The 23,618-nt window shown below is 29.9% G+C and overlaps 2 protein-coding genes and 1 long non-coding RNA gene across 3 annotated transcripts; 1 reads left to right on the top strand and 2 right to left on the bottom strand.

Annotated features, from left to right (window-relative positions):
• Positions 1-971: 971 nt before the first annotated feature.
• LOC126686447 (tetraspanin-11-like) lies at positions 972-4,030 on the bottom strand. Its single transcript, XM_050380497.2, has 2 exons — positions 3,241-4,030; positions 972-1,465 (listed from the first exon to the last, which is right to left on the bottom strand). The coding sequence occupies exons 1-2, from the start codon at positions 3,751-3,753 to the stop codon at positions 1,148-1,150; spliced, it is 831 nt and encodes a 276-aa protein (XP_050236454.1). The 5' UTR covers positions 3,754-4,030; the 3' UTR covers positions 972-1,147.
• Positions 4,031-16,127: 12,097 nt separating this feature from the next.
• On the top strand, positions 16,128-18,579 carry LOC126687561 (tetraspanin-11-like). Its single transcript, XM_050382119.1, has 3 exons — positions 16,128-16,668; positions 17,900-18,183; positions 18,378-18,579. The coding sequence occupies exons 1-3, from the start codon at positions 16,159-16,161 to the stop codon at positions 18,577-18,579; spliced, it is 996 nt and encodes a 331-aa protein (XP_050238076.1). The 5' UTR covers positions 16,128-16,158.
• Positions 18,580-21,160: 2,581 nt separating this feature from the next.
• Positions 21,161-22,320, bottom strand: LOC126686454 (uncharacterized). The gene is made up of 2 exons (XR_007643965.2): positions 21,904-22,320; positions 21,161-21,449 (listed from the first exon to the last, which is right to left on the bottom strand). It is a non-coding gene; the product is annotated as an uncharacterized LOC126686454 (long non-coding RNA).
• Positions 22,321-23,618: the final 1,298 nt, after the last annotated feature.

Here is a 23,618-nt window from a genome sequence, read left to right as displayed (position 1 = left end):
TCACCAATATCACTTTTGCTTAACTCTAATAAACCTGAAATATTGAGATGACATTATGACGAGAAAGGTATTTATAAAGTCAAAAGTGGGCACAAAGCTCCATTTTATATAAGGCGACTCATGAGGCTCTGATTCTTCTATTATAATAAAATGGTGGAAGTTCTTTTGGAGCCTCTCAATTCCATCTTAAATTAAGATTTTCATATGAAAATGCTTCAAGAACTAGCTCCATTTCATAACCAATTTATCCCGCCGATGTATGTGTATTGACATCCTATCCTCTCTTTGTGGTAATGATTACCAATCATTCATACCATGTTTAGGGTTTGATGCTTCAGGCTTTTAATTATACGCACAAATGTCATATTTTGATATTAGGTTGATTTGGTTCAATAGACATTTTGTTCTTTTTCGAAAGAGCATCAAACCGGGTTAATTGTCGGAGTGGTATATGAATCAACTATGCTCATGAGTATTAGGTTGGGAGCAAGAATGAGATTCACATAGTAATCACTGTACGTAGTCATGCCTCTATTGTAGATAACCGATGAATTCCTCATAGCATATGTTTACTGTGTAAATATTGATGCTGGTTTAAGGAGATGATCCAAAGCTATAATTATGGTGTTGTGATAAGAGACTGGAAGAGTGAGGTTAAAGCTGCATGGTTCAGACGATATGGTAATACTGCGGAAACTAGTGTAAGAAAAGCTTGTGCAAAGAGTTAATCTATTTTTCTTTTATTACCAATTCAGATTCAAATGATACATATACCTTAATTTGCATTTTAATGATGTTAGTTTAATAGCACATGATTGTTTTAGCTTCATTAAGGATAATAGGTGTTCCTTTAAAATTGCTTTTATGTGCCGGCAGATCAATCAGCTCTTTGAATAATGAAATTTCTACTTAAAAAAGGTGTAAAATACTTAAAGAAAGGTATTGCACATTTAAGGCCTAAAATAATTACACAAAACTAAATAAAATCTGAATTAGAGTATGAATATAACATTTTCATGACTAAACTACGCAGCTAACTGTGATATCGAATCCAAATAGCACCACTATATCCCATCAATTTTTTTATAGGGATATAGAGTTATCTTTTGTACACAAACCCTAATAAATTAAGATACAAATCCCAAATTCAGGGTGAAATATAAGGACTATATTTAACATACCTATATTTGTTGCTTCTCCTAGCACAACAGCCAATGAAATAAGTGATCATAAGAAAACAAATAATTAAAATGGTATGAATAAAAAAAATCCTGAAATCGATCCTCAATTTGGCTAGAAATCCAGCCTTACAAGAATCGCAATCGTAGCAGAGCAGATCTTGATTGTTGTTCCATGTAGTGCAGTCTGTATCATTGTTCATGGGCAGTTCTAATACTGGCACTTCCCAAAATGTTGCATTTTGGTATTCCAAATTACATGATGTTGGTGGCTTGCAGCAACCCGACTGAAAAATACATTTAAATCAATGTTAAAAACAAAGAATGTCGATTATTAAAAAGATTAAATTCAGTTCACATATTTTAAAATAAAGGAGTTGGATATTAAATAAAATCTTTTCATTGGAGATAAACTCATTAAAAAGTTGGTTTATTTCAAACCGAGCTTATGGGCAAAAAAATGAACTTATCCATATCTATAATTAAATTGATATAATGTTCATAGAAATAATTTCGATAGTGTGATTTTTTAATTTGACGAGTCCTTGCCAATTATATCCAAAGAGTAAATAAAAATAAAATATAAGATAATCCACTAACTTACTTTAATGATAAAAGTTCATAAATAAAAAATAAACAAGATACATAAATGATTAACATTAACGTTTTATTAGAATATAGGTTAAAAATGAAGGACTAATATAAGATAATCCACCAAAAGTCACCAACTTTCACGTGTTTTTGGTATTTAACATAATTTTTTAATTTTGGCAAAACAGTACATGAACTTTCATAATTTTGCAATTAAAGACACCGACATCAGTATGGATGTAAAACGACACCGTTTTAGATTAAAACGGCGCCGTTTTGGGTGTCTAATTTCACTATTTTTTAAAGTAAACATACACGTGCTTTTAATTGCAAAATTTTAAAAGTTAATGTACTTTTTGTCAAAATTAAAAAATTATATTAAATACTAAAAACACGCGAAAATTGGTAATTTCTAGTGCATTTAATCCAAAATAAACCATAAAATTAGAAAATATTATGTATAATTTTATGATTTGTTCGTATGTCATTATTAAAATAATTGCTCTTATAATTTGTTTTATAAAAGAAACAGCTAGCACTACTAATAAAGACTAATTTATCATAAAAATAGGCTTAATTACTTAAAAACCACCCACCTTATAATTTTTTTCATTTATACCATGATCTAGGAAAAATTTCAATTGTACCCTATTTTTGATTTTCATGTTTCATCTCTACCCTAATGAGTTGAATTGATCTATTTTCTTTTAAAAAAAGTTTAAATTAGTCCTTCATTTTTAACCTATATTCTAATAAAACGTTAATGTTAATCATTTATGTATCTTGTTTTTAATATTTTCATCTTTAAATTAATTAAATTATCAAAAAATTACTTTTGGGGTACAAACGAAACATAAAAATCGCAAATAGGGTACAAATGAAAATTTTCCTACGTCGTGGTATAAATAAAAAAAAAATTAAAAGGTGAGTGGTTTTTAAGTAATTATGCCCATAAAAATAACATAAGATAGTAAAATTAAACTCTTTCATCTTTTTATTTACTTTTCGTGTATAATAATTCGGACTCACAAAAGTTACGGATTAAACTTTATTATTTAAGATTACTTAGACAATCTGATCATAGATATGGATAAACAAAATTTGCCTAATTTATATGCAAAAAAAACTAGTTTCACTTGACCCTCTATATATTCTAAGAAAAAAATGGGCTATCTATTTATAACAAAAGAAGCATATTGAAAAATTGACAATATGATTTGTCTTCTAATTGTGGCATAACATGTTTGTTCCTTATCAAATTTAGTGACTAGATATCGATGATTATGCAGGGTAAAATTAGTGTCAATTCGTTGAAAACACTAACTTCAAATCATCACAAATATTTATGGATTCACAAATAGTTTATGCATTGTTGTTATTCTTAGCATCCATATGCAAATCTCAATGGAGAACACAATTGATCATTAAATAAAAAAATTAATTAAATGACTAATTAAAGAAAAAAAAAAACCTGAATCGGAGTTAATTTCATTTTCTGAAAATCAGCTTGATTTTGATTAACAGTCTGCAGGCTAAATTTCTTGCAAACTTGAGCATCAACCATACAACTCTTGATACGATCCCAATGATATTTATTAACGACGTGAATCTGCAACCATTTTGAGAATTGTTGTAGCCTATACTCCTTAAACCCTAATCCAGGCCGTACACTACTACTGCCTGAATATTTATGTGTAACCAAGAATGCAAATAATGTAAATGCCATTAATCCAACAATAAGAAAGAATATCAAAGCTAAGTAAATCATTAGAAGAGAATTATCTTTGCAAAATGAACCCAATAACCCTATTAATGACAATACAATGAAGAATACACCCATTATCAATAGAGGATTTTGCATGAGCCTTTGGCAATGATTTAGACCATGAACATGAATATAAAGTCCCGAGCTTAAACCCGTAATCCCGAAGATTAGGAAAATCAAATTGATCAACGATATAATACAATTGCTAAGGCGAACCATAATTTTCTTGATTTTCGATTTTCGATTTTCTTGATTTTTCGGATTCTTGATTATATTTATAACAAAGAAGAGAACATTTTGGAGATGGTTAATTGAGAATATATAACAAAAGGAATTTGTAGCAAACAGTGAACTGGGTATTATTGGTAACTAATAAAGGTATGTAAATTAATTAGGTTATAGAAGAAGTTGAAGGAGGATGGACAATAAGTTTCATAGGCATGAATTTGGAGAATAAGAGAACCATGAAATTCTTTTAACAAGAAAAACAAATTAACTTTTAACAAACAATACAACCAACTCCTTCGATGCTAACTCAACTAATTCTTATTTCAGGCCAATTGGCTGGAATCTTCCATGTATTATATTTAGTACGTACCCAAATATTATCAATTAACATAAATCGTTCAAATTTGGGTTTAGCTGTTATTATTTTTTATATTGATAATTTATATGTTTATGTTTTTGATGTATTACTATTGCTATTTATAATCTATATATTAATTCAAATTATTAAATGTTATTTTATAAAATTAATTAAGAAGAATTTTGAGTAAAGTGTCATGGTGCTCCTAGAATTATGCCGCATTCATTTAAATTAACTAGATAAAATATGGCCAAAATTTTAAAAATTTATTTTCTCGTTTAATTTTTTTTTATCAGAACTTAGTACCTAATATATTTTTATCTTATGCCTAAAATATTTTATCCCTTTTAAACAGTATATTTCTATAAACACTTTATGGCTTAATACATCATTTGACCGGCCCCTAAATTATACTATTTTATTCTCTGCGCCCTCTAAATTAATTTCGTGTTCTTTTAGAACTCTTAACTCTTTTTTTTTATTCTATTTAACCCCTCATTCGGAATGTGCACACCACGCACGATGACGTGGATAAAATTGCTGACATGACTTTGCTGACATGGGGTTAAATAAAATAAAAAAATAGTTAAGAGGTCCAATGGAACACTAAAATAGTTTAGAGGTCATAGGGAATAAAAGGGTAAGGTTTAGGGGTCAAAAAATATATTAAGCCTAAATATTTTTTTAATTTAAAATAAAAAGTGATGAACTTTACATATAATTTGAAAAAATTCATTTAAGGTTTTAAAAATCATGAAATTTAGCGTATTTTCCAATTTTAACACAAATTTTAAAATTTCAGAATTGATTTGAAAAGTTTGAAATTGCAAAAAATTAAAAGCTAAAATTTTTAAAATTGGAAATTCGTGAAACACACTAAAAATTATATTTTTTTAAAAAAATTTAGTCTTTTTTAATATTATCACAGTATAGTAAATTTATATATTTTATAATATCGTTAAAAACAGACAAACTTCATTTATCATTATTGAAATGTAATAAAATATTTACATGTACAAAAAGTTATATTATATAATTATTCGACTAAATTTTGATATTTTTTTATTTTTCTAGAAGATTAAATGGATAAAAATTAAATAATTGTATTTTCAAGAAGGTTAAATGGGTAAAAATTAAAAGTTTGAAGATGCAATAAGAAAATAAAATAAGTTCAGGGGTCAAATAGAACAAAATAGTGTAATTCGGGGGTTCAATAGAACAATTTATGCATTTTAATTATTTTTCACGCACTTCAAAGCGTTTGAAAACACGCACTTTTGCCATGTTGGAGTTTGGTAAAAAAAGTTGCAGTTGACGGATTAAATAAAATAAAAAATAAAGTTAAGAAATCTAATAGAATATCAAATTAGTTTAAGAGTTTCAAAGAATAAAAGTGTATAATTTAGAAGTCAAATGATATATTAAGCGAATACTTTATCGTAAATGAAACATTAATTTAACAACTTAGCTTATATATCAATAAAGGAATTAGACTACGATATATTTACATAATTTAAAAGTTATAACGGTAAGAATATCATGAAAAAACTAATGTAGCTCGAACTCATATCATCATTATATGAAGGTCTAACCGCTCAAAAAAACCTTGACCTTTAAATCCTTTTTCAATCCCATCCTAACGTTAAAATTTGTTAATTTTATCTATTTTTAGTTTTTCGTTTTTAATTGTACCCCAATTTTTTAATTTATGGTAATTTTTTCAGTTCAACGATGAAACATTCAAATAACTAAATAAAATGATAAAATTACTTTTTTTATTTAAAAAATTACAAATTAATACTTCATATTTTAAAAACTAATAGAAAACTATAATCAAATTAAAACTAATTTAAATTTTTAATTAATTTTATTAATAAATTAAAAAGAGACATAAGTCAACTTCTGACTCCAAATCTGCCGCCGTTTTTCTCGAGCCCGCCACTGACCACCTCGGACCCGATTCAGACCCGCCGCCAGAAGACTGCTCGTCCTCCATGGAAGATAAACTGATTCCAAATCGGTTTCGGGTGGTTGTGAGGTCGGAGTTAGATGGCTACGGGGTTGTCTGAGGCGTTTTAATGCCGGGAAGAATTTGACAATTTTGTAATTTAAAAAAATATTTGTTTGTTTATTAAATTTATTTTGATTTAATTAAGATTATATAAAAAAAATTGTGAAGAAGAAGGTTTTTTGTACTATTTACAACACTAAAGTCTATTTAGAATATAGTTTAAATTTATTTTGAATATTATCCAAGTGAAAAGTGGTCAATTTGATGCTTCAGGGTGTAATTAAAAACGAAAAATTCAAAAGTGGGTACAATTGATAATTTTTCAACATTAAAGTAGGATTGAAAAAGAGTTGAAAGATCAGAATTTTTTGACGGATTGGGCCCTATATAAAATACTCATATGTGAAATATATATTTATTTATAATGATATGATTTTTTATGAGATTCTAACTCCATTAAAATATTTTTAAAGTTAATTAACTATTTTTATTTTATTTTTAAAAAACTTCAATTGATATTTTCATCATTTATGAAGTAAGTTGTTTAATTTAACCATTTAGTCTAAATATATCTAAATAATTTTATCAGCTATAAAAGAAATATAATAAAATGCAAGGTCTTAAAAAATAACAAAATAAACTTTTTTATTATATGAGACATTTCTATCCTTGTAGAAAATAATAAATAAATTTGTACATATATGTATTCCTTAAAATAATCTACTTTTTTTTTGAATAAAAAATAATATACATAGTATCCCTATATGAATTTTTTGGTAAAGTCCAATAAAAATCTGATACAAACCAGAAAAAGCTCATAAAATGATCCAAAATCGGGAGAAGAAAACGTTCAAAGCTCAAGAGTTTGAAAATAAAACTCAAAAGAGGTTGAAAAATAAAGGCTAATAGATTAAAAAAATCCTGATCTTTTTTTTTAATTTTTAATTTTACCCTGATGTTGTAATTTTTTTAATTTTATCATATTTTGCATTTTTAGTTTTCAATAGCACCCTGAGATAAAAAAATTAAATGATTTTATTATTATAAAAATTAAAATATATAAAACAATTATATTGAAGGATTATTTCATACTTTTTTTTCATATGTAAAAAATTCAATAAACCCTTAAATTTAAAAAAGTTTCAAATAAATTCATAATAAAATCTTAATTATAATTCATTATTAATTTTTAATACACCTCACTGCGCTTTTATCGAACCCACAATCACCGGACCAATCGACCGAACTCCGCTTATCACCTACCATCGGAAACCACCGGAAAAAAAATATTTTTATTTTTTATTTTTGCCGTCAATGCCCCTCCTCTTCCGAGGAGCAACAACTCCTCGGAAGAGGAGCATCTGCTCCTTAGGCGAGGAGTTGCTGCTCCTCAACGAGGAGTAGCTTTTGTTCCTCATTGAGTAGCAACCTGCTCCTCCGGCAAGGAGCAGCTGGAAATTTTAAAAAAATTAATTAATTTATTTTTATTTTATTGAGAAGATAGCCTTTTTGTATAAATTATAACTTTAAAAAGTATTTAGATTTTTTGATAAATATAAATTATCTATTTTGAATATTAGCCAAATAAAAAGAGTTCAATTGAATGCCTCAGGGGGCAATTGAAAACTAAAAATGCAAAATAAGGTAAAATTGAAAAAATTGCAACGTCGAGGTGGAATTGAAAATCAAAAGAAAGGTTAGGGGGTTTTCAACGTATTAGCCAAAAATAAAACACAAAAGGTTGAAGAGTCCCTGCTCCTAGCCACACCCATAAGGTCTGGCCGGTACTCGAGCATCGCTTACTCATCCAGTACCACCCATTACTCGTTGAGCACATAGAGCTTGACAAGTAGAAGACCAAGCAGAAGGTCTATTGTTTCTCGGACATGTTCACATTATATTTTTGACCTTTTGTGTCACGACTCAAATTATTGAGCCGAGACCGGCGCTAGGGAATGAGAGTGCTAGCTCCGAAACCCGTAGCAAGCCTAAAACAGTTATAAATTTTTCGCATTTAAAATTATAATATTGTATATAGAATATTTTCGGGAAACCCCTTTTAAATAATATACTTATAGATATTAAAATATGATATCAGAGTTTACAATGAAAATCAGTTATTTGAAACCAATTCACAAAACCTTATATTGACGCCTACTGACTATTGCAGCTCTAAAAATTCATACTTGTGCAAGTCCAACGACTTTTGGCACAATGGAGATGGTTTGTCTGATCCGACTCCGATTACCTGAAAACATCAGAGTGAGAGGTCAGTATTTAGGAAAATACTCAGTGAGCTTGCAAGTTAATAACAGTATTATTAAGACATAACATCGCATATAATAAAAATTCATATATGCAAATCGATGCACGATATCAAATTATAACATAATGTAGTATATAATACTCCAAGTATTAGATCCGATTGAAACCCTAATCACGATACTCAATACGATCTATAATTTCATGCGGTTCATAACGATAACAATCGATTCGATCGATCCAATTGGTAGGGTCCCGAGATAATTCAACCGAGTTCAACCTCTACCGTCACTTTATCCCAAGTTGTGGGTCCGAGATAGTTCAACCGAGTTAAACCCACTGGAAACGGGTGTTGAGATAGTTCAACCGAGTTAAACCTCGTATCCCATTCGATATACATATTCCAATTTCGATACGATACGATTCGATAAACGATGTTCGGTATTCGATATAATCCCATGACACGATAATAATCTAGACACGCTAGACTGACATACTCACCAGTGATCACACAGTCCTATTGACGTCCAATAGATAACACGTTTCCTCGAATCATATACTGGTTCCAAAACTATAATAATTCGGTAAACGATACTATAATCGATAATAGCAATTCGATAAACGATACTTCAAACCATATATTATGCGATGTATAAAATCATAGTATATAAAAATAACTTTTATAAACAATACGCGAAAGTAAAATGCAACTCACAGTGACCGCTTTCCGAAATATAATAATATAAAGATCCCATGAACCCGAGCTCCATACGTCGTATGATTACGTAGCTATTCCAGCTCATCGGCCTGGTAGCTCGTCGATACGTCCGTTACTTATCCGAATCACATGTACGTTTAATTTATAAACGTAGACTTAGAACTAAAATCCTAAGTTATAAACTTAGGTGAGTACAATCGTATTCCAATACGGCTCTTAACTTTGATAACTTCTTAATCGTTTTCCTTTTTATCGATATCTTATAATAAGTTCTTTATATATTAAAACCTTAATCGAACGCATTACGTTCGATATCCAAATTTTGTATTCTCGGAGTCCGTGATTCACTTTTAATGTCCGACATACTTGAAGTCGGAAATCTAGGTCTTAATGGGACGAAAATGCTCAAATAGGAAGGTCTATGGGTTGTGCGAGCGCACGAAAGGTTGTGTGTGTTCGCACAACCTTGTGTGCGTCCGCACACATGGGTGTGCGCTCACACACATGAGCGTGCGTTCGCATACTTTGGTGTGCGTTCGCACACATTTGTGTGCAGTGACACACAGTGCTTCGCACTATACGGAATCCGTTTCCGGTCGATTCCGACGTGCTCGAACTTGATTCCGACATGCCCCTATCTTATTTAAATACAAATTCAACTCCAAATTTATCAAAAACGATAGTAGTAACGCGATTATAATTCGTTTAATTCGTTAAAACGAAATAACTCTTGTTTATTAATTCTCGCAGCAAAAATGTCGAGCTTACCTCGATTTGAAGCTTAAAGATGGTAGAGAATCAAATTCTGAACAAATCAATATAAAAAACGCTCGATTTGGACGAGAAACGGCGAAACCGCGACGGATCATATTTGATCGTCGAAACCTTCAGTAGGTTTCTTATTCCTCTGATCATCTTTCATTTTTCCTTATTCATAAGGAAAGATATTTATATATCTTGGCTAACTAGCCACTTTGGTCCTTTTAATGTCCAACATACTTAAAGTCGGAAATCTAGGTCTTAATGGGGCGAAAATGCTTAAATAGGTAGGTCTATGGGTTGTGCGAGCGCACGAAAGGCTATGTGCGTTCGCACAACCTTGTGTGCGTCCGCACACATGGGCGTGCGCTCGCACACATGGGCGTGCGCTCGCACACCATGGGCGTGCGATCGCACACCATGTGTGCGTTCGCACACATTTGTGTGCGGCGACACACACAGTGCTTCGCACTATGCGGAATCCGTTTCCGGTCGATTCCGACGTGCTCGAACTTGATTCCGACATGCCCCTATCTCATTTAGACACAAATTCAACTCCAAATTAATCAAAATCGATAGTAGTAACGCGATTATACTTCGTTTAATTCGTTAAAACAAAATAACCCTTATTTATTAATTCTCGCAGCAAAAACGTCGAGCTTACCTCGATTTGAAGCTTTAAGATGGTAGAGAATCGAATTCTGAATAAATCGATATAAAGAACGCTCGATTTGGACGAGAAACGGTGAAACCGCGACGAATGGTATTTGATCGTCGAAACCTTTTGTAGATTTCTTATTCCTCTGATCATCTTTCCTTTTTCCTTGTTCATAAGGAAAGATATTTGTATATTTTGGCTAACTAGCCATTTTGGTCCTTCATTTCTTTAACTTAAACCAATTCTCTTTTAATCTTTTTAATTTAACCAAATGGTTAAATTATCCTTTTTAACTCGATTACCTATGTATTCTTTATATCCATATAAATACTACTACCTCAAAATTATTATTTTCCGTCAATAATATTTTAATTACTATTCTCGATATTTAATTGGCTAATTTGCACTTTAGCCCTTAAACTTTTCAAAAGTTGCAATTTAGTCCAAACGCATCCGCGTCCAAATTTTAATAGGTCTCCGATTGACCCGAAACTTTTACCACATATACTGTAAAACATTTCGCGGACCTCGGCGAAATAATTTCCCTTTTCGGGACTTAACTGGTTAAATTACCACTTTTGTCCCTGAACTCTAGTTTGGGACTTTTCTTGACAGTTTTCCTTTTAATTTAAATTCCAAATTTAGAATTGGAATATGATATTAAATTCCGCATAATTACTTTCCCAAGACCGACCTAATAAAGACTTATTTACTTTAATTTCTTGGAAATTATTTCCGATATCGCCACCCTGGCGAATCAGAACTGGACACTTGGTCCAATTAAATACTTAAATATTTTGGGGTATCACATTTTTGTTACAGCCCGAATTTCACCCGAAATTTCGAGCTGAGACCGATGTCAGGGAAAGAGAGTAGTAGCTGTAAAACCCCCAGTAAACCTAGAACCTCCATAAATGTTTCGCAAATACAATTACTCCGAAGGCTTCGGGATCGATGTCTCATTAGCCGAAGAAGACCCTGGTCAATCCACGTCGCCTGCTTGACGAGAGTCAGCAACATAGACATCGTAAATTGGTCAGCGGGCATTCAGATTATATATCATATACAATCCGTTTTCAGAAAATACCGTTAACACTTTTTGTCCGTTTAATGTAAACACGTTTTTAAACACTTATATAAGCGAAATACGTTTCTAGAAATACTAGTGAAATAACCCTGTTTTTTAACATATGTTTCTTTCTAAAAACTGGTGTAGTAACACTAGAAACTAAAGACTCAACTTATTTGCCTTATCACATAGGCAGCCCTGTGTCAAACCACATCACAACCTTTAATATAATTATATGTTTAATAAAATAATGCAAACACATTTACATTTCAAAAGCATTATATTAAACATATTAAAATATATATACAGCGAACCAATTACATATAGCTGGTATATATAAAACATACCGTTTTCGTAACTCAAAAATAGACAGCCAGACACATATGTAAAAGAATGGTAGCAACTATACAATGGCCTATATGTAGCCACCAAAATGGTATATACAAAAACAGCAGTTTCAGATCAGAGTATATAAATAATGAACTACTGGTAAGGCAACAGTCAACTGTCTAAAACTACTACAGAATTCTAAGATTACAAAATAATATGCACATGTCAAAAAGGTAAATCTTCCATGTAACAAGAGTATGGAAGCTCGATCACTCTAACGCTAGACACCTAAAAAACATTAACAACAATGGGGTTAGAAATATAAATATTTTTAAGCGAGTAAACATGTTTACATTTCAATACCAAAATCGCATAAACAGAAAAACATTAGTATCTACAAATATTACCAATTTGTTGATTCAGATGAAACCTTAGTTCTGTCACTTTCTAGCGTTTATAATATTGTATGAACTACAATGTATGCCTTCTTATTTAATACAGGATGGGCCACAAACTTTGTTATAGCCATCTTCACTATGTATAGGGTTGTTGGGTTGTAAACTGAATTACCGCAGGACTTCCCGTTAGGTCTAGGCCACTTGCAAGCCATTGCCATATGACCTAACTTTAACATGCATATGCTTATGGTACTTACAATTAAATCTACTTTATTAACATCAGTAAACACACAGTTCTATTGTTGCTCAATAGATTGCTCGTTCCAACAGATCTCTTTTGGCTAAGTTTCATATTTAATGTGATTTTTGGATTTAAACAGTTGAATATTGATATTCAAAAGGAAACACGTAAAGTCACAAAACTTCTATGTCTGATACTTATTCCTGTAATATGTGTGACAGACTTCATGGTATCCTGGTCTGACTGCTTGACAGCTGGTTGGATCAAACACACAAAACAAACAAGATAAATATCAACACATATTTCATGTATAAACTTCTAGTTCGGAAACCTAGTTTTAGACAAAGCATGTTATCACATAAACATATAACACTTATGGTCTTTCTCTTTTTAAAATTTTATGAATAATTCTAAACTTGAAAAAAACGTTCAAACTTCTCTTTTAGAAGTCATTTTAGGTATTGCATTATCTAAAGAAAATCACTTTATAGTATATACTTAATTGTCAAAACAATTCATGATAGTTATATACTAATCGTTTAGCAAAACCGATTGCCAAACCTTTTAAAACCTTTTAAACGCCCACTTTATATCTTTAAATGTTTGTTTTTACATTAAAACTTTATTTTTAAATATTCACGTTTGCGTTTAAAATATTCATTCAAAACATTTTAGTTTTGAACAGAAAACACCTCGAGCTATTAGGCAAAAACTCATCGGTATCGCCCCCCGAAAGTCCTTTGTAAGCCCCGTTGAGCTACTAAGGAGATTTTTAGACTTTGAATCTTCTAATCATAGAACCAGACGAGTTTATAGTATAACCGGTTCAACGATTATCTGGGTTTTTACGGTTTTTTGCGATTCAAAGAGGTTGAACCGGAAATCCGGGTTTGAGAAAAGAATTGGACTGGACTGACCTCCGGTTTACGGTCGAACTGGCCGGTCCGGTTTTGAAAACACTGCTCTTGACAATCAGCAGCCAAATTAGCTTGTCTTAGAACAAAAGAAACAGTAAAATCATGTCTGTTAGTTAAAAGAAAATTATAATCATTAATACTGAAGGCAAACTCTGAAATATTTATTTGCTGAAAATGAATTTCATCAACCACAAGATTTGCATACATTTCAAAAATGACTTGTCATTTTCCTCTACTTATAATCTAATGAATTGCTTCCCTTAACCTAATAGTTCCAACTCCTTAACTCCAATTTGACCAGTCCAAGATTAGAAAACAAGGCTCTGTGTGCTTGTTTCTGGGTCTGTTATAATTGCTGCCTTGTCATCAACAATTGCCTTTTCCGTCTCTTTTGCACAACTCGCAACATTTTTCACCAGACAAACCTTACAACCCATCGCCGCCCCAGCACTGCCGCCATCAAACTCATCAATTGATAACCCATCGTCGTCGCCATGGCAATCAAACCCATGGATCAACAACCCATCGCTGTTGTAGCAAACCTTATGATGCAGAGAGAAAAACGGAGGAAAGAGTGCTACGCGAGGAAGACGAAGATCAGAAGCAAGAAAAAAAGTTGCAATTGATAATGCTTTGTACTTGATTAATTGAAACCGTAATATTGAAATGAAAAAATTTTGTTCCCAAATTTTAAAAATATTTTTCAATATGGACTATAGAACGGTATTTATCAAATTAAATTTGGATTGGACAATGTACTACTCCCTCCGTCCCGTTTAAGAAGGGACATATTCCATTTTTATTTGTCCCATCTAAAAAGACCATATCGTGTTTTCTGTGCCAATTTATATTGAACTTCCACTTTTATCCTTTTAGTTGTTTCAATATGCATTGAATGCAACTCAATTTATAATACATTTATTCTATTATTAGAAAAAACTATGCTAATTAATAGGAGTAGACATGACAAAATAAAATATTATCTTATTTTATTAATCCTTGTGCAGAACTCATTTGTCCTTTTCTAAATGGGACGGAGGGAGTATCTAATTTACTCAAATATTGTAATCATCCGCTAAATTAACTTAAAGTAGGAGGATATTTTGGCATATAGACTGAATTTTGCAATTAAGTATCAATATTTTAACAATCTGATTCGTTTGTTATAATTCCAACTCTTATTTTGAATCTATTTTTAAAATTTATTTTTACGGGTGATGTTTTAATTTTAATTTCATGAATGATTATTTTAAACTATTTACAATTTACAAATGATTATGTGGATTTAAAAGGATGATTATGTATCCTAAAATAAATTTAAAATTAAGAGCCGGATATATTTGCCACAAATTATAAAATTAACAGATAAAAATGTCAAAAAATATTTTTAAGATCATACTAGTCATTTTGGTCAAAAAATTGGATACATAAAATTTATTCGCCTTTTATTTTCTATTCTTGAATCTAAAAATTAAAATATTTAGTTTTGGGTCAAACAACAAAAAAAAAGGCCAAACCTTTCATAAAAGTTTCACAAAAGTCAAACCATTCAATTTTATCCAATTTGTCTTAAAACACATGATTTCTTTTCAATTATGTCCAAATACACAATTTTTTTTATATGGCGCTGATGTGTGGTATTGCCACATGAATAAAATTACATAGTTGGACATTATTGAAATGAAATCATGCGTTTCAGGACAAATTTGATAAAATTAAAAGATTTGGACTTTTGAGAATTTTCATGAAAGGTTTGACCTTTTTTGGTTATTTGGCCTTGATTTTGATATAAAATTGGATAATTTTTTTTTGAGAGAAAAGATGAGCTTTATTAACTAATAAACTGGAGTTACAAGCTCATTTATCGGGTAAGGAATGTCACCGTCAAACATACGGTCCTTATCAAAGAAAATACCCCATTTGGATAAATTATATAGTTAAATTATTAATTAATTTTCTCTTACTCATAATGTAAAAATTACTTTGATAGTAATTGTTTTTTCTTGTAATTATCAGAATCACACCATATTAATATGTTCTTACTAATTTTAAAAAATTCAACAATAAATACAAATTCATCAAAAAAAAATTACAATACAAAATATATATAGTTCAAAATTGTGCAATTATAAACATTCATAATGATTTTTTTGGTCATTAGGCATATTGAATGTTAAATTAATGTAGTTTACCTTATGTCTAACACATTCGAATATAATTGTAAATGATCGCAATGAACATATACTTTAAAACTTAATATAAAAAATATTAAAATTGTATTCACATTGCTGAATGTATCTCTTCCTAACAATTAGGTTAACAAACTAACTACCTAGTTCAGCAAATCCATCAATAAATGAACTTCTTTCTAACCATTATATTTCAACAAAATTAAAGAGAAATCTTTAACATTTTGCTGTAGGACATCCTTACTTTTGCTGCTTTTACCTTCTTCTAATCATATATAATATGGAGACATATTTCATCAAATCGTACTTCAAAGTATCACAAATAAAAAAAAAACATACGCGCGCCTTAATTATGCTGATTATTCTCCACCTCCGGTCGATTTTAGCTAATTAGTATTAAAGTCTACTTAAGGATTAAATTTTTTCATTTGAGAGCCGCTCGTGGACTAAAAGAAGAAAGAAAAATAGTTGTAGCTAAAACATTTAATGTCTTGGCTAAGAAGTTGCCTCTTCTTATCGTTCAACTTTGTAGCCCTAATATCGGGTTGTTTTGCAATCGGTTCGTATCTTTACTTCCAAACAAATGGAATCACCGATTGCAAAAATGTTGTTCAGAAACCACTTCTGATAATCGGAATCATTTTAATTTTGATATCATTGATCGGATTAATCGGTTCATTTTACAAGTTGGCTTCTCTTCTATGGCTATATTCATTGGTTGCATTGTTAGTTCTTATTGGGTTAACATTATTTTCCGTACTTGCCTACAAACTTGATAACCCTAATGGTAGTAATCAGAACTTATCAGGATTAGGGTTTAAGAAGCATAGTATGGGAGATTACACTCAATGGTTGCAAAACATGGTTTCTAATGGGAATCATTGGAATGGAATTAGAAATTGTTTGATTAATCACCAAGTTTGTGACCGTCTTTATAAGGATAATCTTATTCAAAATGCTGGCGATTTTTTTCTCAAGAAATTGTCTCCCATTGAGGTAAGAATCCATAAACCAAATTCTTAAGTATTATTAATTCTTCTCATTTTGTTATTATTCATTTCGACTTAAGTCGTTGCCCTGAAAACCCTAAAACATATTACAGATTACAGATTATTGATCGATGGCGACACAAATTGGAAATGGCCGGGTTGGATCAACTAACTATAATTATAAAAAAAAATTAGTTCATTTTGGTTTTCAATCTTGAAAATTGAAAAAAGAATATCTCTATACGATACAATTATTTAAAAAAATCTGATAATACATTTTTATTTGGTTAAAACATACAATTTATCATATTTGGTATGAATTTGATTTTAAATTTAAACATTTCGTACTTTTATGAAAATATGTAAAAGAGAAGCATTATTTTTGTGTTTTGGTAAAATAAAAAACCAAACCCCCTCTAATTCGGTCTACTTTCTATTTCCTACAAAAGTATCAATTTTATCATTTTTACTATCCAACCTAACTGAAATATTGAAGGCTATACTCTTGTTACAATTAATGACATTTGCTTAAATATAGGTGAAATGTATTTGTCTATAATTATAGTTCGTTTGCTAAATATTTCATGATTTTAAAATTTTGACATTTTAATCTATTAATTTTAAGGGTTAATGTCAAAAAAAATCACAAACTTTACACATTTTCTCATTTTAATCACGCAGTTTAAATTTCCTCATTTTCATGCACGAACAAACATTTTTTCCCAAATTCATGCACGGCGCTGAGGTGACACTCATTCATTGGTGTAAAATGACCTCCACCTCAGCGAATTACACCAATGGAGTCGTGACACCTCAGCACCGTGCATGAAATTGAGAAAAAGTGTTAATTCGTGTATGAAAATGAGAAAATACGTAAAATTGGTGAATTTTTATGACATTAACCCTTATTTTAATTTATGCTAAATATATTCAACACTTATTTAGAGCTCACATTCCACAATATTATATATCATCATGTGCAAAATTTATCCTATTTAGCATATAGAACATCGCATCACGTTAACTAAAAACTAAGCATAGATATATTTGGTAATACTAAAAAATAATGAACCAAATTAACAAATTTTTATTATTATGATAATTTGGCAAACGAGTGATAATTATAGAAAGATAAACATTTTATTTTAAATGTATGACAATTATATCTCATTATTATGTGGAGATAATATTAAATTTGGATTAATAGCAAGTTCATTAACATATTTTTGCCTGTACAGTCTGGTTGCTGCAAGCCACCAATTTACTGCGGATATGTATACAAGAATGCAACAATATGGATACCAAAATCAGGTGCAGCCATAAAAGAAAGGGACTGCACTATTTGGAGCAACAATCGGAAGAAGCTATGCTACGATTGTAATTCATGCAAGACTGCTGTTATGGAAAAGAGTAGAAAAATTTGGAGAATTTTTGCTATTCTTGATTTTATTGACATTGCTATTCTCCTTTTCATGTTTTTCCTTAGTTGTTGTACTAGGAATCAAATTTTATCTGATAGAAAGTACAAAAGATTATTATTTTAGTTCTATATTTTTTTCTTTTTCTGAGATTTATTGTTTTTCTTTTAGGATTAGATGTCTATATATATATAAAGAATAAATCTAGAATAAAAAGTGGCTTAATACATAAATATGTCCCTACACTTTTAACTTTTTGCACATAAGGTCCTTGTATTTCAGTACCCCTATTATAAAGCCCTACACTTCTTAAATCAGTAGCCCGCGATTCCTCAATTCAAGTTGTTGGGCGGCACAGTGGAATCAGTGTAAGCATATCGATGGAAGTCGAGCTTTTGAAGCATAAACGGCGGTCGAAGGTGCATAAACGACGATCAGAGGCGATGGATGGCAACCGTCCTCTGCTTCCTCCGGTGTTGTATATTGTTGTTTACAAATAAAAGGTGTGGTGCGTAACAGAGGAATAAGTAAAGAGGGGTAAAATGGTACTGAAATTATAATTAGGTATAAATATAAAGTTCATAAATCAATCGAAAGATTTCTGCATAATTTTTTTTAAATGCTAATGTATATTTTTATAAAAAAATGGGATATAGCGTGTTATTTTTTCTATAATTATTGTTAAGAATGTAATTGAGGAGGCATGGTTAGTTGAAATTTAAAGAGGAAATTACACCATTTAACCAAAAAAAATGAAAATAATTACAAAATTATATAATGACTTTTTTCATTTATAAAAATCATAGTTGATTTAAAAATAATTAAAAAAGTATCAAATAATAAAAAATAATTACAAACATACAGTGTATATTGTTGGTATTATAAACTAACATTATATCAACACTATACCAACATTATGCATACTGAGATTTTATTAATATTAAATAAAAATTTATCAAAATTATATCAAATCGTATACTAAAAATTAAATTAATAATATATCAAAATTATACTAGCAATATACCAAGAGTATACAGATTAAAATTTGCTGGAATTTTATTATCTACACTATCTATAAAAGCACGGATGGGGGGGGACAGACAAATTTATTGAATAGTCCTTTTCAGTTTACTACTAAATAAAGATTTTATAGTCATTAACTAATTAGTTAATTAATTAATCACTATTGTGATTAAAGTCCTAATTAGAATACTTAGCTAAATTATCTCCAATTTAATTTTTAGTATGTAAAAAATAATTAAATTGTCTCCAAATTAGTAGGAATACCTATCTTTTAGTTTGATTGAACTACAAAATTAAAATATTGTATTTGATTAATATATTATTATTTAAATTTCTATTTTATTATTTTTAAAAATATTATTAATAAAATTAAGTTAATTATTTAATTATAGTTATTATGAAACCAAAAGAAGAATAAATTCAGTATAAAAAAAAATTAATAACCGAATATATTATATTTAGTTTTACAGAAATTCTTAACTAATTTAATATTAATTATAAATAAAAAACTAATATAATTATAATAAATTTACTAATATGTTCATTGACGAGTTACATTACGAGTCACGTGCATAGCACGTAATGCGAAACTAGTTAGATAAAAATTATACTAACATTGCACCCAATGTTTTTAAAACCGGACCGGAGAGCGAACCGACTTCATTGGGGGTTCACGGTTGGACCGGTTCAACCGGGTTCGATCGGATTTTTTAATTTTAATAATTAATAATTTTTAAATTATAATAATATTAATATATAAAAAAAACAAATAGAAAATATAAAAATTAATTTTTATATTATAATTTCATGTATATATTTTTAATTTTGTACAAATACTATATCTTTTTAAAGTAATATAATATTTAAAATCATTTTTTAATTAATTTTATGATATAATAGTTTATTTATTAATCAAATCTTACAAATTTATGAGGTTAATTCGTATTTTATTAAATAACTACTGATTTTTAAATTAAAATAATTATAATATAACAATTTCAGATAGAAAATATATATATGTTTATTATTTAATTACCATGTATATATTTTTAATTTTGTACAAGTACTACTATTTTTCTAAAAGTAAAATACTACAAAGTCAAATTTTCATTAATTTCATAGTATATTAGTTATTATATTAATGAAATCCTACAAATTTATAATGTTAATTCAGATTAATTTTAATATTATTGGATTTCATACTATTAGAACATGTTTAATTTTATGTTTATTAATTTTAACAAAACATTTGCAGGTAGTGTAAATTTTATTTTAGTTTATTATTTTCTGGTTTTTCATGAGAATAGACCCACTAAGTGACATTTCTTTCATTTAAGAGAGTTTTTCAAAAATACCCATACTGTGTATAAATATTCTCAAAAATACGGTTTGACCAGTTTGGATTGATTTTTACGGTTTGACTTTTAAAAGTTGCGAAACTACACTTTTTGAGTTGAAAAATACGGTTTTTTATTTTAAAAATCCAGTAAGTTTACTATCGGGTTAATAACAGTTTACCAACGGTTTACAAACAATAAATTTACTAACAGTTTACTAACGGTTTTTATTTATAAAAATACAGTAAATCTCCTATCGGTTTACTAACAAAAAGTTTACTATCAATTTACTAACTGTTTACTAAAAGTTTACTTAAAAATCAAATTTACTATTAATTTACTTTTTAACCGTATGGTTAATTCATTAATCGTTTACTATCAGTTTACTAAAAAATAAGTTAATTTACCATCCGTTTACTAACAGTTTATTGGTTTTACTAAATAGTAAACCGGTAGTCAATCGATAGTAAACCGGTAGTCAACCAATAGTAAATCGGTAGTGAACCAATAGTAAATAGGTAGTCAACAAATAGTAAACCGTTAATCAACCGATAGTAAACCGATAGTTTAACAGATAGTAAACCGTCAATCAACCGATAGTCAATCAATAGTAAACCGATAGTGTAACAGATAGTAATTTCAATTGGGTATCCTCAAAAACACAAAAGATTACAACTTTTGTAATATTAAGTTTGAGGATCCATCTCACAAGTCAGTATGATTCTTTATAATTTTAAGGTCATTTTTATTAGAATAAGTGCAAAGTTACATCGACACTTCAACTACATAGACCATCGGTTGCAACAGAAATTATACCAAAAGACAAAAAAATACAATGGACACTTCAAATGTATAGACCACTCTTGTTTCAAATAGAGTGGCACGATATGTTACAAAATTGCCACCGTATGGTACAAAATAATCAGACCCAGTATTAACAACATTTCCTCGTTTCTAGCTTCTGATTTAGCACTTCTTTGCAACTCAAAGATCACAATAGCTCCGACCACCTATACATGTATAAAAACAGGCCTTATTAGTACTAGCATAACAAAACTCCAATGCATATAGCTAAGGGAATTACAAATATCCAATATATGTAGCATTTAGAATAATTATTGAATCCACTTTAACAAGTGCCCTGAATGCAAAAGCCACAAACATTCATAATAGATGCAACTGAAGCTAAGGTAGTCACTAATCATAGTACAATGCATTCCTCTCATTTATGTTACCTCAAAAAGCTACATTTGGCACTGTAGTTTTTTGTATCTATTAAGGAAAACCAAAAACAAATAAATGCTTACTAAACATCACTGCAGAAAATTGTAGGTTCATTCATATTTTTCTGTAATTAGTTTAATTGTGCAGCGGTATATCCCTAACCTCCAATCACCAAAATAGTTCAATTAAATTCCAAAAACATCTACAAAAAGCAAAGATAAATTGAAAAAGAAATATTACAGTGAATAAGTAACAAATGAAAACCCAAGCAATTAAACATAGCCGCAATGATATGAACCCGGCGAATCGACGAACAGAAAACTGCAAATCAACCTTGCCACTTCTAGATCTGACGGAGCTCAAAATTTCCGAATAGAAGCGCGGTGGTCATAGAATTATTAAAATCAACGGCAACCTCATTTGGTGGTGGCGGCGACTGCTGCGGCACGGAGTAGACAGAGATGTAGGAAATTAATGGGACACTTCAAAAAATCCTTAAGACATTGAATCATTATAAAAAAGAAAATGGAAATCGTATTTTTCAATTAAACACAACATAAAAATAAAAGAAACTTAAAGTGCACAGTACTTTTGTAGGTGAACGGGCCGGATAGTATAATTGAGATTATTTAGGGCTTCCACAGTGCTAGGCCTAATTTCCTCTTCATTTAATTGTCATAGTAAAGCAATAAAAGTGGGTCCCTTTCCAAAAGTAACGGCTAAAGTTGTCAAATCTCCTCTTTTCCCTTTTTTTAATAAAAAACCGGAGTTGTCCGTTTTCCATTATTAACCGGATTTCACCGGTTTGATCCGCTTTTTTCCGATTTTCTGACTTTTAAAATTTTAGCATTTAACCGGACCGGATGACTGACCAGTTTCCGGTTAATCCGGTCCGACCATCCGGTCCGGCCCGCTTTTAATAACATTGATACACCACATCGTATACTAAAATAAAACTAACAATATATTAAAATTCTCTAATTCATTACCAACTATAGTGAAAAATACATATAAAAAAAATATATCTATTATCAACTAGAAAATATATATAAAAATTTATTATCGATATACCGAAAATATACTGAAATTATATCAATAATAAACCAAATACTATTTTTAAATTCTCTGATTTATAGTTTTAATATACTGAAATTATACCATAATTATACCGATATTATACACATCATATTTTTGTAAATAATTTTAATTTTTTGGTAGTTATGTAATTAATTTTAAATCAGTTAATATTTTTATAAATAAAAAAAATTTACAGATACTTTTATAAATATTTTTAAAATTTTAAATAATTTTGTCATCATCCCAAATTTAAATTAGAAATTGGACTTAAATTGAAACAAGAAGTTTAAGTCCAATGCTATTTCACCCTCAAATAAATAGGTAATAAATAAGTAAGAAGCAGGTCTAATGGGTATGTTTGTTTTTTTAGGGGACATGGCCACCTCAGGTCATAAGGTAGGTCCGTCACTATCGCTCATCAACTGGTCACCGTAATTTGTTCAGCTCACCAAATCTTATCCTCCTACTTCAAACACTTTCAGCTTTTGTTCCAAATGGAACCAAAATTCCAATCCTTTACTTCTCCTTGCATTCACCGGGAAATGTCATCGACACTAGAGGTGGCCATGGGCCGGGTCAGCCCGTGAACCGGCCCGAAACCGGCCCGGTCAAACCCGGCCCAGAACCGGTCAAACCCGGAACCGGACTAAAACCGGCCCGGAACCGTATAAAGGGCGGTTCCGGACCGATTCCATATTTGTTGAACCGTGAACCGGCGGTTCCGGGTCGGAACCGGCGGTTCAAGGGTCGAACCCGTTGATAAAAAATATATATTGTATATTTTTAATATATATATTATATCTTTACCATATAATATATTTACTTTTACAATAAAATATATGTTATATTTGTTTTAGTTAAATTTTGGATTGACATTT

The sequence above is a fragment of the Mercurialis annua genome, linkage group LG6, assembly GCF_937616625.2.
Source record: "Mercurialis annua linkage group LG6, ddMerAnnu1.2, whole genome shotgun sequence".
Lineage (NCBI taxonomy): Eukaryota > Viridiplantae > Streptophyta > Magnoliopsida > Malpighiales > Euphorbiaceae > Mercurialis > Mercurialis annua.
This window is presented reverse-complemented; position numbering and strand designations above follow the sequence as displayed.